Source organism: Silurus aristotelis (assembly GCF_946808225.1).
Source record: "Silurus aristotelis genome assembly, chromosome: 20".
In the NCBI taxonomy this organism is placed as follows: domain Eukaryota; kingdom Metazoa; phylum Chordata; class Actinopteri; order Siluriformes; family Siluridae; genus Silurus; species Silurus aristotelis.
The window spans coordinates 9,465,287-9,481,409 of NC_139593.1; the positions used below are offsets into that span (position 1 = coordinate 9,465,287).

Genomic DNA, 16,123 nt, shown 5'->3' on the forward strand with positions numbered 1-16,123 from the left:
ATGTAATGAAAGTCTGTTTAGTTTCTGATCTGTTAGTAAACCATTTGTTGCTGATTCTAAATCATTTTTAAGTTCAATTCAATTTTATTCGTTCAGCACTTTTAGTGTAAGAAATTGTCAAAAAAAACCCCCCGAAAAAACCAAACAGCTTTAAAGAAACAAATACATTTAGAATGCCATTTTTCATAAATTTGCCCCTATAACATTATCCCTAGTGAGCAAGAAACAGGTTATAATGGCAAGGTTAAAAAAATAACTTCTTGAGATGATATGAAGGAGAAGAATCCATGAGAGGAACCAGATTTTAAACAGAACCTATTCTGAGCAGGGTAACACTGAGTATTCTTTCATTATAGTTTCATCAGTGTTGGGGTTTTCAGCTAATAGAGTTTTGAGAGTCATTATAAGTCATTATAGCAGAATTGTTCCCCATTCATTGTAGCAGTCCACAACAATGAATGGGGAACAATTCTGCTTGGTGCATTGGTAGCAGTGTAAAATATTTATATATGTACAGGTTGGTAATGCTATGATATACGTTTGATATGATTAAATAATGATAAATGAATGACATGAATAAAAGTAATGTTTATGAAAAGGTTATACACATATGTGCAAAAATATATGTGCACAAAATAATTATTTATATTAATTAAATACTAAATAGACCATATTCAGATTTTCTAACTCACCCCTAATGGATGTCTATAAGATACTTAAATTGTCCATTTGAGATAACAATGGAAGAGCAGCTATTATGTCAGAAACATTGTAATCCCTTGAAAGAAAGCAAAAAGTTGGAGATGAATTTATGAAGAATAAATATTGGAATTACTATGATAAATGTGTCTATGGTTGAGTTTTCTTTTAAACAGTAAATTGCTTAAGTTTCCTCATCCTGGAGGTAAAAGAGGAGTTTAGAAAGGATAATAACCCAGGGTTAAGTGCAGTGTGAAAAGCCAGTGACTCTCAGTGGTCTAAATAGCATGAAAAGTGTTAACACATACATTTATTTTGGATATATAACAATGTAAGAGTACAAGTACTCAATTTCAAGAATAGTCAAATAAACTATACTGTAGATACATCAAAATGTAAAGTGTAACAATATGATGGTTATGATGGCAAAGTAAAAAAAAACCTTTAGAAAACAATGAATTACTATTATCATTTTACTTTTACAGTTAAACATTTATACCTTTTATATAATTCGATTTTGAAATATGTAAAACCATAAAGGGGGGAGTGGTGGCTCCAGCGGTTAAGGCGCTGGGTTGCCGATCGGAAGGTCTGGGGTTCAAGCCCCGGTATCGCCAGGCTGCCACTCTTGGGTGCTTGAGCAAGGCCCTTAACCCTCTATGCTCTGGGGGTCCCTTACGAGGGAAATATCAAGGTCCTTGACGTGGGGCCGCCTTCCCGTGGGCTCACCACCTGCAGGAAGGTGCGGTGCTGTGACGATTGGGCAGCAGTCGAAGGCGGGGGCCTGCTTAGACTGCTGCCCCCGCGACCCGAATTACGGATAAGCGGGAGAGAATGAATGAATAAAATCATATACATTTCGACTGTAAACTTTTCCAATTGCTTAGATTTGAAACTCCTACACACACTAGCCAAGATGAAGCCATGACTATTGTCATTTGTAAGAGTATCAAATTCTATTAAAAAGAAAAAACCTATAATAAAAAAAGAATTACAGCATATTTGGAAAGATTTACAATGAGATTACGAAAGCTCATAGACAATTAACTCTTATCTGCTCAGTTAAACCATGAGGAATGTATTTCATTAGCTCAGGTTTCTGGTTTATTTGTGATTTTGCAATCATCATTTGGATCATGATAAAACTTTATGTTCATGAAATTGCTGATAATATCCAACAGCAAGTGATATAAACATGAGGTTTTCAAACCAATTTCAAAGTTGGATTCCAAAATCTTAAAAAAAACCCTTTTGAAGGAATTATGTCAGAAACAATTATTGTAATCACTTGGAATGAAGCAAAATTTGGGGATGAATTTATGACTAGCAATACAAATGTATATATTTGTAATGCCAATAAAGCAATTTTAATTTTTTTTTAAATTTATGAACAATATATATTGGAATTACTATGATAAATGTGTCTGACCACATGGTTGAGTTTTCTTTTAAAGGGTTAATTTGGAAATTTTTTCTCAAACTGGGGGTAAAAGAAGAGTTTGCAAAGGATAATAACCCAGGGTTAAGTGGAGTTTGAAAAGCCCTATAGTGTAAAAGCAGTGAATGGATGAGAGTGACCATAAATATCTAAATAAACATGAAAAGGATTAGCACCCATATTTATTTTGAATATATTATTTACTAAATTTCACAAATAGTCAAATAAAGTATAGATAAACCAAAGTAACACTGCATGCTCATGCATATGACTTTATGTATTGAACAGCCAACATCAATTCAAGAAGCAATGGACATTACTCCTGACACTTTTTTCCTTCCAGAACGATAGCTCTTCTGGTTCAGAGAAAACTAGACGGTTAGCTCAGTCGACCGCGCAGAGGAATGAACCAGACATCCTTCGAGTTAAATACATTCAGCTACGAATGAGCCTCGATTCTGCCTCCATAATGAACAATGATGATTCATGAGGGTCAGGAGGTCAAAATATATCCAGCATGGCCAGAACTACTTCCAGCAGCTTCAAATAGAGAAGCACGCCAAACCAAACCACATCTGATCCACCACCAGGAGCAGAGCCAAAGTGCTTAAATCCAGCGACTTGTCATTAAATATAAAAAGTGCATCTATTTTCTTGCGGACAGCAGAACAGTAGTGTCAGCAAGCACCTCATAAAGCCATGAACAGCAGCCTGGCTCCCAGCAGGGTGTCTGATCTATAGCGTGTGTCTGATCTAACCTCTCTAATGCCACTTTTCACGTCTTTTTTTGACAGCGTCAAAAAAAGGGGAAAGTGAGTGAAACTAATTGTGCCTGATTTCAAACATGGAGCATATTAAAGGGAAAGATTTTTTTACTACAGTTATTATAGTCACTGAATCATGACAGATTTTCAATTCGAAATTCCTAGCTGTTTTTTTTTTTCTATCTGTTTTTCTTTTCATTGTTCTTCATCATGGTCGTTTGCTACCTTTGCAAAATCTATAATGGAACATGTCTAGACATTTGTGAAATTTTAAAAAGATAGCTGTGTGAATGCTAACAAAATTAAGAATGTTGTACGAGCAAACAATTTTTATTTTTTTTTTGTTAGTTGTGTTTTAGGGATCCACCAGCCACACCTTCACCTATCACTCCAAGCAGCTCTCTTGGAGTGATTTCCCCCTCCCGCTGTTATTCTTCATTAAAAAACCTTGTGGATTTCACTTCGGTTTCCAGCACGTTCTTTTGCCTGACAGAGTGTCACATCATATCCTCATTTTCATAGCTTAGGAAGCTCTGGCCATATGGAGAAGTGGTAACTCAGTGGTTAATATATTATTTATTTTGTAAATATACGTTGTCAGGAGAACTGGATTTGGTGTTGGGGCCAATACTACTGATTTCCCACCTATTATTTGTACCAGCCCACCCTAATATAATTAAAAGGTACCAAACAGGGCTGTCTGTTTGGTACCTTTTTTTCCAGACTGCAGAAGGTTAAAGAGTGTGTATGAGGGGTGTATGTATTTTCCCAAAACCCTGGTGGATCTGCAGATGCAGTGTGTAGTGTAAATGTCCATGATAAAGGCAAGATAGACCCAAAGATCCTCTTCCTTTATTCTGACTATTTTTAGCTAAAAGAATGTTAACACACATAAACGTGAGCTTTTCCTTATGTGTTGCATGAGCAAACTGTGATTTCCTTGTTATAACTGTAATGTTATTTATATACATATAATGTATAACATTACAGTCTAATTCTCACAGGTGACAAACATTCATTGTTAGCACAGAGTACAAAGAGACAAAACACAGGTTTCAATCCTGTCACTGGTAGTTGATCACATCTATCCAATTAGAGCAGGCCGTTTGTTTCTGCATGGTATGAGGCCTGAGATTGTGGCGTATTATTTCCGGTTGAGCCTCTTGTGTCTCCATGACTTAGATTCACATGAATACAAATGAGGCTGTGGGACACGATGCCACGATAACTCTCAGAACATATATGAAATCCTTCTGTAAGATGAGCTGACTGTTCATGTGGAATCGTGTAAATTGGCATGGCTTGTCATGTGTGAGTGTGTGACAGAGATGACAGAGGGTTGTTTTGCAATAGGATTTCACAGCAAGCACAAGAGGAACCACCGAACCTTTTAGCACAGAATAGAGTCTAATATATTTTACCACAGTTTTGCTTTTATTTCAAATCCGATTGGTCAGAAAGCGTTAGTTATCTGTAACAGCAGCTCTATCAGTCACTGAGCTCAATATGCTCTTGCTCTAATATATAGTGCACAATCTGTCCTCTTTTATATAAATGAACTCATAGATGCCCCGTGATTGTCTAGTGTCACTGTGATTGCCAATAAAAGAAACCCAGAAAGCATGGCCAGGTTTGCTCCATATAATAAAACCAATGCCTTAACCACTAAGATACCACTTCCTAGTTTCCCAACACAAGTCTTCATTAACAGTCTACAGATTCATGAAGTTTCTGAGCAACTCAAAAACATTGAGGATGTAAAATTTGCAAATAAATTGCAAATTGCATGACAGGCAATTCCTAACTTTCTAACTTCAAAAAAGAAAAAAATGAGATTTATAATAAAATGTTACAGTGACATAAGGTACAGGAACTAACTTGTTCTATGATATAAACTGCATTTGTTGATAAATTGCTGTTACATGAGAGGAAAACCACTAACCCACATGTGGTGAAGATGCAGGAAGTGGTATATGTAACACTGGTTTGCCTCAAGAAAAGTGTCAGGGGGTTCTTTGGTAGAAACTGGATTTTTCAAGTGAGTTGGAATTATGTTATGGCCCATGTAATATGAGCCATAATAGATGCTGGAATATGTGTCTCTTTTACAGCTTAAAGCTTTTGGCCTAAGTCCAAGATACAACAAAAAACCCTACTGTTAATAATAATCCAAACTGAAAAAGTGTAATTCACTTAGTAAGAAAAATCACCAGCAAAACTTTTTTTTCTTTTTCTTTTTTTTATACACAGTACTGTCTCCTAATAAATTAAAATATCCAATTGCACCATTGTACATTTTATGCTTCCAAAATCTTGGTTTGTGTGCTAGGGCAAAGTCACATCTGAAATATAGAGGCCAGGTTGTCAGGGACTGTTAGCATCCACAGGAGACAAATGTCTCGTTTTCTTCCTGTCTTTTCTTCAATTACAATTCTTATGTAAGACTGTTGTGGTCAATGTGGGTTTGTTAACTAGTCTGAGACATTAGCACTTTCACTGAGGCACTGGATTCCTTCCCATCTTCACAAGTAGGCGTAATAGAAACTTTCAGATACGGCTGAGAGCTTCGCCTGAAAACCAGGAATTAGGCGAAGATTAGAAGCATGTAAATTCACAGCAGTTTGCACATCTCATTTATATTTATAATTTTTTTTTAAGGTTAAGATTAAGGCCTGGGGTTAGAATTAGATACAAACACATTACTCTTGCTTATTCAATCTCATGATTTTCTCATGAGATTGTGAGGTTGGGTGTAGCTTAAACTGGGACACTAGTTTGTTCTTTAGTGAAGAAGTTTACAGTAGAGTAATGTCAATACATCAGCGTTGTGCTGGGTGTGATTCAGCTATTTACTCATATGGCTAGGGTCTAGTAGGCTGTCTCACACTAAATACTAAATGTCAATAAGAGGATCATCAGTTCTGGTTTTCCGAGTCGGTTGTCCGTATAGATCAGCATATGTGAGTGTCATTTTGATGCAGATATTAAAGCCAAGTTTCAGAGAACTCCCATCATTCAAAATGATTGAGTGTAGTGTACAATAAACGTTTAAAAGAATATTGATCCAATAGACCATCAATACCAGTGACTAGCATATCAATATTTATATTTAATATCTGTTTTTTATTAGTTTGTTGGTTTAAACTGTTGAAAAACAGTCTTTCAACAATGGTCTCTTTTCACTTTCCAACACACTCACACACTACGCACAATTCTAAACTCTCTGTTCATAAAGGTGCCAATGGGAATTTCGACGCTGCACCAGCACTATAATATTTTACTCTGATTCTGCCTTTTTGTCAGGACTTGAAACAAATCAACTTTCAAAGATTTAACATTAAAGCTCACACCAGCGTATTCAACCAGCGCCTCCATACCCATTATATCGTAGACTGCTAGCTAGCTGAACCAGAACGTTGCATTCTAGGTCTTTGAACCTAACTTTTGTTTTCTCTACTACTACTTCTACTTTGGATTTTTTTTTTTTTTCTTAATATGACCTGAATGTCAGTAGAAAATGGTAAATGAGCAATAAAAATCTTTAGTTGTTTGAAGCTCACAGCAAAATCCAGCAGTTTCTGGGTGACATCAGCACAGCACAGTGCAGCACACAACCACTAACTTGTCATTGGAATAACAAAAATACAGCACCAACCAAAAACATTAGCACACAGCCCAAGCATTTCCTTATACAGAACACAGCACAAACATTCCTTTATGAACTATTTATTTTACTATTTATGTCCTATGCTGGAGATTCTCCCAAATACAGGTGGTAGGTGCAAGCCAGTAATGGTATCATTTGAAAGAGCCACATTATTATCCAGGTGTGGAAGTGTGAAAATCACCAGAAGCATTGCTGTCTGCTTGTTCTATATAGATAATATTCAGCTGAGAATAATGTGACAGGTTACATAAAGTACGTTTTCCCTCTTGAGCAAATTAGATTTCCAGGAGGAGATAAGCAGAACATTTAGGCTTCTTAATAAATTCCCAGTGCTCCTTTGTCCTTTTTTGCTCCTACTTATCCATAAGTACAGATCTACAATTTGATAGTCCTATCTCTGGTAAAAAACAAACAAAAAAAACCCCCATTTAATCATGAACTTCTAGACCACATGATAATCACAGTTCAGACTAGAAACAAACTTTTTCTCTTTGTTTTCCCCTATAATTGAAGGCCATAAAAAGAAATGGCCCAAGAGTGTTCATGCTGTGGGCAAGAAAAAAGGAAGAAGCTCCACGCTCGGGCTATTTTTAGTGTGAGTTCATCGAGTTTGCTGGTGGGCAATGCGAAGTGCAATTGCAGAACCGATCAGATAAATCGGTGCATCGTATCAGAGAAGGACATTTTTTTGCAGCCTTTAAGCTGATGGAAAATGTACAAACACACTATATGGCCAGATGTTTTTGTGGACACCTGGTCATTAGACCCATAAGTCCATGATGAACATGTCATTTTCACATTTAGTAAAATGTTTGTTGTCAAAATAAACTCCATTCCTCTGGGAAGACTGGGGATTTGAGATCTTTCAGCTACAACAGAATAGTAAAGTCAGAAACTGATGTTGGATAAGGATTCATTTCAATTCAGTTTTATTTGTATAGTGCTCTTTAACAATGGACATTGTTCCAAAGCAGCTTCACAAAGATAATACTATTATGAAGTTGCAATGTATAAGTTTAGTGCCTATAAGTTTCATCCTTATAAGTTTATTCTTTTTGGCAAGAAAAAAAAAAACCTGAGATGGTATGAGGGAGAAACCCTAAGAGGAACCAGACTCAAAAGAGAACTCATCCTCATCTGGGTTCAACAGAATGTTCATTCAATGCCATCTCTGTTGAGGTGTAATGTTCAGTGATGGGCTCTTAGATACAGAGCTTGTAATGCATCTCCAGTACTAAGCTGTTGTAGCAGACTGTTGATATTCATTACAGTCCAAATCCATCCTTGTAGTTCTTGAGTTGCTCAGTCACCTCACTGATCTTTAAAGTGTTCATTTGAAATCAGTAGTTTTGAGATGAGAAGAACCAAAAGTGAGTGCAATGTTAGTTGTCTGCCAACCGTTGACCCTATAGTGACCATTCTTTATTCTACACATGACGTACAGTAACTCTTTACACAACCGTGGTCAAATTGTTTTACATGTGGGTTTTAGCAAAGATCTGGTGGTTTGCATGAGGAAGAAGATTGCCAGAGCTGCAGTGAAAATGTAAGCTTTACTAGTGGCAAGTAAAAATTGTAAAAAAAAAAAAAATGTAACACTGTATATTTTACTGTGTCCAAATATAGTCAGAGTGCTACAGAGAGAAGCATATCTTGGGTTGGTAGTAAAATTCTGTTTAAAGTCAAATGGATGCATCACAGGAAACACATGAAATGTTAGCTACAAGGCCATATGAAAGTATTTAAAAAAATAACATTTATATACAGTGAGGAAAATAAGTATTTGAACACCCTGCTATTTTGCAAGTTCTCCGATTTAGAAATCATGGAGGGGTCTGAAATTGTCATCGTAGGTGCATGTCCACTGTGAGAGACATAATCTAAAAAAAATTATTCAGAAATCACAATGTATGATTTTTTAACTATTTATTTGTATGATACAGCTGCAAATAAGTATTTGAACACCTGAGAAAGTCAATGTTAATATTTGGTACAGTAGCCTTTGTTTGCAATTACAGAGGTCAAACGTTTCCTGTAGTTTTTCACCAGGTTTGCACACACTGCAGGAGGGATTTTGGCCCACTCCTCCACACAGATCTTCTCTAGATCAGTCAGGTTTCTGGCCTGTCCGCGAGGAACACGGAGTTTGAGCTCCCTCCAAAGATTTCTCTATTGGGTTTAGGTCTGGAGACTGGCTAGGCCATGCCAGAACCTTGATATGCTTCTTACAGAGCCACTCCTTGGTTATCCTGGCTGTGTGCTTCGGGTCATTGTCATGTTGGAAGACCCAGCCTCGACCCATCTTCAATGCTCTAACTGAGGGAAGGAGGTTGTTCCCCAAAATCTCGCAATACATGGCCCCAGTCATCCTCTCCTTAATACATTGCAGTCGCCCTGTCCCATGTGCAGAAAAACACCCCCAAAGCATGATGCTACCACCCCCATGCTTCACAGTAGGGATGGTGTTCTTGGGATGGTACTCATCATTCTTCTTCCTCCAAACACATTTAGCGGAATTATGACCCAAAAGTTCTATTTTGGTCTCATCTGACCACATGACTTTCTCCCATGACTCCTCTGGATCATCCAAATGGTCATTGGCAAACTTAAGACGTGCCTGGACATGTGCTGGTTTAAGCAGGGGAACCTTCTGTCTTAGTGTATTACCAACAGTAACCTTGGAAACGGTGGTCCCAGCTCTTTTCAGGTCATTGACCAGCTCCTCCTGTGTAGTTCTGGGATGATTTCTCACCTTCCTTAGGATCATTGAGACCCCACGAGGTGAGATCTTGCATGAAGCCCCAGTCCGAGGGAGATTGACAGTCATGTTTAGCATTTTCGAATGATTGCTCCAACAGTGGACCTTTTTTCACCAAGCTGCTTGGCAATTTCCCCGTAGCCCTTTCCAGCCTTGTGGAGGTGTACAATTTTGTCTCTAGTGTCTTTGGACAGCTCTTTGGTCATGGCCATGTTGGTAGTTGGATTCTTAATGATTGTATGGGGTGGACAGGTGTCTTTATGCAGCTAACGACCTCAAACAGGTGCATCTAATTTAGGATAATAAATGTAGTGGAGGTGGACATTTTAAAGGCAGACTAACAGGTCTTTGAGGGTCAGACTTCTAGCTGATAGACAGGTGTTCAAATACTTATTTGCAGCTGTATCATACAAATAAATAGTTTAAAAAACATATATTGTAATTCCTGGATTTTTTTTTTTAGATTATGTCTCTCACAGTGGACATGCACCTACGATGACAATTTCAGACCTCTCCATGATTTCTAAGTGGGAGAACTTGCAAAATAGCAGGGTGTTCAAATACTTATTTTACTCACTGTATAATTATCTCTGCAGTGTCCCTGTTGCTGAGTTGGTATCCTCAAGTGCACAAGTGTCTGTACCTTTAGTGTGTCTTTCACCTTGAAAGATTCATGTATTTTCTCTAATCAAATATACTCCAATTATTGCCTTCAATGGTTTAATGCACACTAATGTAGCCATTTTGAGGAGAACGTGGTAGCTTAGTGGTTAAGATGTCATGACTTCAAATCTCACTGTCACTGCGTAGCCGCTGAGCAAGGTCCTTAACCCTCAACTGCTCAGTTCAATTTCATTTATTTTTATTTGTATTGCGCTTTTACCAATGAACATTGTCTCAAAGCAGCTTTACATAGATAATGTGGTGATAAAAAATTAATATGTTCTTTATAAGTGTAAGTTTGACACTGATGAGCGAGCCGATGGCGACTGTGGTGAGGAAAAACTTCCCGAGATGGCATAAGGAAGAAACCTTGAGAGGAACCCATCCTCATCTGGGTTGAGTTGTATGAATGAGAAATTTTTAAGTTACTCTGGATAAGGACGTCTGCCAAATGCCTGTAAATGTACTTGTTCCTTACACCATAATTACATACTCCCTTGCTATGTTGCACAAATCCATGAACTCTACTGTTCAGTGGATATTTTTTTTTCTTTTCCAGTTGGAAGTAAACCTACGAAAGATAAAAGTCGTTATGTTGGAGAGTGCCCGGTTCTTGATCTAAACACACACACACGCGCGCGCGCGCGCGCGCGCACGCGCGCGCACACACACACACACACACACACACACACACAATCAACGCATCACAGGTTTCTCCGCGCGCTCCCGTCTCGTCTCGCTCAGAGTAGCTGAGAGGCGAAGAACGGGCTCGCGCCTGGGAGCTGTCCCAGGAAAAAAATGGTGCTGAAGCCTACAGCGCGAGCTGACCTACGTGGAGCACGGCACGCGCCGTCACGGTAGATTGTAAGTATGGCCGGTTCGGTGCGAGCGTGAGGGCTGAAGGCAGTGACCACCACGGGCGGATTTCGGGACGCGCAACGGCGAAACACGACGGCCTTGAAGAACGGAAGGTAACGGTGGTTATCCATTCCCTTCCACTCCCACCATTCACCCACGACAATACCCCACCCTCTTCATCTTTCTTTAGAGGACGCCTCACGCGCTAAAGCGCTGACTTCAATTGATTGATTGACTGATTAATATCTGATATGCTCTGGGCTGCGCGAGCCTGCGCTCCGAATCCATTTGAGGGAAGAACTTTACGGATATTAGGACCTGCAATTGACATGGCACAGGAGTGGCCGACAATATCATCCAGTGGTTGTGGAGGATCAGATACACAGTCCAGGATTTCGTTTCTGTTCCATGTCTGACACCGAACTGGACCGCTGCATGGGTCAGCTCGCGCACAGCGCTCTCCTCGCTCGTGCTGCCGCTTTAAGTCTGACCCGGAATCTTTATCTCCATGTGTGCGGCGTAATTATTGGTGGGATTCTATTTAATGTAATTTTAATTCGAAGATCAACATCGGAAGAAGCAAAGCAACTCGGTGGATTATAGACAACCCCATGAGCTAGCGGCTTATTAGAGTAAGAAATGCCATACACTAGTCTTTTATGACTTCGAATCCTGATTCACTCTGTAATTAATAGGGCAGGGAGTCGGACCGCGAAGAGTCGATTCTTGGGAGTCGACTCAATACAACCAGAAGGAAAAACTGGTTAGACTTCATAAAAAATAGCATTATTACTATAAAATATTCACATTTTATTTAAAGATTAACATAAATGAGATGAAATTATTGAGAAACTAATTATTTTGCGAAGTGGCATTGATTCACCATGAATACTGAAATAAGGTTATATTGATATATTGATTAAATATCAAAACACCCTCTTGTTCAAACACTGACAGTATATTAATAGTAAATTTTAATTTTTTTTTTTTTACATACCCTGTCCAGTGTTTTAGCATTTTGAATTGAGGAAAAAAATTCTGTGTTGTCAGATATTGATCGGAACCGACACCTATTGAGAGAACACGACTCGGAGTCGACTCAGTGGGGTGTTGTGTGAGTAGAGAGCGTAGCGCTGCTCGAACACAGACGTCCTCCAGAAAAGCCGTTCCAAACCGTGTGTGTGTGTGTGTTAGCTTTAGCCGCTCGAGCTATCAGTGGGAGTCGATTTGTGTTAAACCGATACGCTGAAGCGGCACGGTGTTCTCCGTCTGCAGCTCGTCCGTCGTTAAGTGCGTATAAACGGGCACATGTGGTGCGCTGGCGGTGTCGGGGTTGGATGGTGCCGGAGTTCGCTGAGCCGTTCACCGATGCTGCGGCGCGAGGGAAAGCAGAGAGGCCGCCGCTGTCGCGTCTTGTTAAGTGACCTGAAGGCTTTGCTGCTCAGGCCACCACCAACACCGGCACCGGCACCGGCACTGGCACCGGCACTGGCAACGTCGCCCATGAACGGAGCGCCGAGCGCCCCTCCGGCGGAGCGGACGCGGGACGAGGACGACGCCGCATCCGCCGCCGTCGCATCCGCAGCCGCCGCATCCGCCGCCGACGCGGTTTGGGCTGGTGATGTGGAGCGGAGCACCGCGGAGAGTCCGGACGGCGGCAGCTCGAGCGAGGACTGCACCAAGGAGAAGCTCGACGAGAGGGCGAGTCTGGAGAGCTGCACGGAGAGCGGAGCGCGGACGCCCCTGTGCCGGATCTGCTTTCAGGGAGCAGATCAGGTAAGAGAGCCCTTAATAAATGAGAAACACGCACATGGGTTTCCGTTACCGACCTTAATGAACATCATATACTTATCAAGAGAACCTTCTCCTTCCATCAGCAGTCACAGCTTTAGGAATTCACGAGTCCAGACTAGTTATATCCCGAGATGTTTTTAGAGATCTGTTTTTAGAGAAGCCTCGTCAAATTGAATTTATTTTTTTTTATTTTTTTTTACCCTAATGGTGAATTACTGCTGACCTGATTTCAGTGTACGTCAAAAAATTGTCATTATATTAAAATTGTGTCCATTTCTTAAAAAAAAAAAAGTCCATGCTGAGAAGAATCTGATTCATTGCAAGCATTACTACATGCGTCCATCAATCTTCAGTAAACACTTTATCCTGGTTAGGGATGTGGTGGATCCGGACTATCAAGGAGCATCAAGGAACACTGAGGTCAAAAAGGCAATAGTTCTTAAACAGGATGCTGGTCATGAGTGCACACACACACACACACACACACACACACACACACACACACACACAAACGCACATGTACACATTCAATCAAAGGCAATTTAGTGTGGCATGGCATGTTTTGTGGAGGAAACCAGACATCCCAGAGGAAACCCACACAGACACAAAGACATTGGTAGACAGTGAGGAGGCCTGGGGTGCATTAGCACATGGTGTTTCATAGGGTTGAAGCTCTATAGCAGGCCACTCAAGATCTTATTGGAACCGGCTTTGTGCACTTTGTCATGCTGGAACAGGTTTGGGTCAGAAAATGTACCACCACTGCATTCAGAGACGTCCTATAAAATAGTGTGCCTCCAACTTTGGGGTAACAGAACCACATATGGTTAGAAGAGTCAGGTGTCCTAATACGTCTGTCCATATAGTCTATTTTGAATGTGCTGGAAATGATATAAGGTGACAATCAGGGGTTAAATAAAGAATACAGAAACCTATGTGCAGATTTTAACGCTTTATCGTCTTACTGAGGAACAAATGTCGATAGTTAGACTAGATAGACTACTGCTGTTTCTCATCTGAAGCGTAGAGAAAGACCAGTTTAAAAAGAGTAACAGGAAAACAGCCTGTAGAAGCTTTGAAGCTGATCGAAACACTCTGGTGAAGCAATGGACATCAGGGAATCTGTGCTATTATACAAGCACAATAATGAGATGCTCTTTTTAGCTGAGGTCTCCTCATTTTTAAATTCCACCACAGTGGTTTTATGAGCCTGATATTTTGTCCTTAACCTCTGCCATGAGCCAGAGAGTCGCGGATCCCATTATGTAAAGGTAAGCTGGCTGGATTTAGTTGCGTATGTGTCAGATGATGTACACACGTTTCCAGCACGCTGCCTGGAACACCCCTTGCCCATTGTTGAGACTTCACTGCATACAAAAAACAATATATATATATATATATATATATATATATATATATATATATATATATATATATATATATATATATAAAATAAATAAATAAATAAATTAGCCAGCTGTTCAAACGTCTAGCCTGAACAATTCCTCTGACAAAAATTTTATAGCATGCACGGTTCAACGTTTTTTCAGTTCCCCATTTGTACTAAACTTTAGTTCATACTGTAGCTGCGGGTAGCTTCCATTTATTTTTTTTTACACACAAACCCTTATCCCGTTATTCACAACCTCTTATTAAACAAATATAGAAACATTACATAGAAGAATCTTCTTTCCATCCACAACTGACATCATTAGCAATACCAAGGACCCACCATTATTTCTGTCCTGCCTTCACAAACACTAACATTTATGTAAACCTCACACTGTCATCTCATATACGTTACAATATCACAATCAACAAGGACTACTATATCACCTTTTCGGGAGCTGGTAGTTTAGTGCTTAAGGCATTGTATGGGAAAGGTCATGAGTTCAAATTCCAACACTAACCAAAGTTACCCCTGTGGGTCTTGAGCAAGGCCACTAACCCTCCACTGCTCAGTTGTATATCGCTCTGGATAAAGGGCATCTGCCAAATGGCAAAAACGTAAATATCATTTGCACTGCATACGTTGCACAAATTGTATAGTTAATGTCTTTATCTTTATATATTACTTTCTTTCCTAGTATTTTTTTTTCATATTTTTATAGTACCAACACACTATGACAAATGGCAATCCGTGATACTCGGCAATACAGATGACTGATAATGAAGAATAACGTTTGTAAGGAAGCAGCAGAGATCGCTGGTGCCTCTGTTGAGTTTGTGTAGCTAGTAAAATAGAAACTTGTGTTGCTAATTTAAGAACAAATCTGGAAATATGTAAAGCAAGTGACCATTTTTCCACACTGTTTACTGCCTTTTGTACAATAGTTACACAGCAGGTTTATTGTGTGTAAAATACAGCAGGTTTACGGTGTAATATACAGCAGGTTACCTATAAAATATACAGCAGGTTTACTGTGTAATATACAGCAGGTTTACTGTAAAATATACAGCAGGTTTACTGTGTGTAATATACAGCAGGTTACCTATAAAATATACAGCAGGTTTACTGTGTAATATACAGCAGGTTTACTGTAAAATATACAGCAGGTTTACTGTGTGTAATATACAGCAGGTTTACTGTGTGTAATATACAGCAGGTTTACTGTAAAATATACAGCAGGTTTACTGTGTGTAATATACAGCAGGTTTACTGTGTGTAATATACAGCAGGTTTACTGTAAAATATACAGCAGGTTTACTGTAAAATATACAGCAGTTTACCTGTAAAATATACAACAGGTTTACTGTAAAATATACAGCAGGTTTACTGTGTGTAATATACAGCAGGTTTACTGTAAAATATACAGCAGGTTTACTGTGTAATATACAGCAGGTTTACTGTGTGTAATATACAGCAGGTTTACTGTAAAATATACAGCAGGTTTACTGTGTGTAATATACAGCAGGTTTACTGTAAAATATACAGCAGGTTTACTGTGTGTAATATACAGCAGGTTTACTGTAAAATATACAGCAGGTTTACTGTGTAATTGTCAGGGATTCACCCTGCCACGCCCCCCTCTGTAGCTGTCAGGGATTCACCCTGCCACGCCCCCGTCTGTAGCTGTCAGAGATCCACCCTGCCACGCCCCCCTCGATAGCAGTCACGCTGCTTCCCAAGATTACCGACAGCTGTGGCTCATGAAAGATCAGACTACATAAACTCACGTTCTTGAGTCACAGGCTGTCGGTCGTTATATTGTCAAGCTGGACAATCGCGTGGCTGCTTGACCGGCGGCTGTATATGCGAATTCCACTTCCGACTTGGATTACTCATTGCCGAAGGCTTTATGGATTATGCTTGGGACATTCGAACTCAGCGGACAACGCGTATCGAGCGGATGTCTTTGTTTGTTGTTTTCAACGGCTTATGAGTGTTTTTGTGTTGTACGGTTGTTGAAATAAAAGGACAATGATCGGACTATATCGGCTTCCGCGTCTGCAGCCTGACAGAACGACCGACCTATACCGAA

At 39.7% G+C, this 16,123-nt stretch overlaps 1 protein-coding gene across 1 annotated transcript in view; it reads left to right on the forward strand.

Moving 5' to 3' along the window:
* Positions 1 to 10,670: 10,670 nt before the first annotated feature.
* Positions 10,671 to 16,123, forward strand: part of marchf4a (membrane-associated ring finger (C3HC4) 4a) — a 33,519-nt gene continuing 28,066 nt past the window's right edge. Inside the window, exons 1-2 of the mRNA XM_083522977.1 lie at positions 10,671 to 11,479; positions 12,042 to 12,623. Coding sequence (XP_083379103.1) covers positions 12,156 to 12,623 — 468 coding nt within the window. The 5' untranslated portion in view covers positions 10,671 to 11,479; positions 12,042 to 12,155. The remainder of the gene's footprint in view (positions 11,480 to 12,041; positions 12,624 to 16,123) is intronic.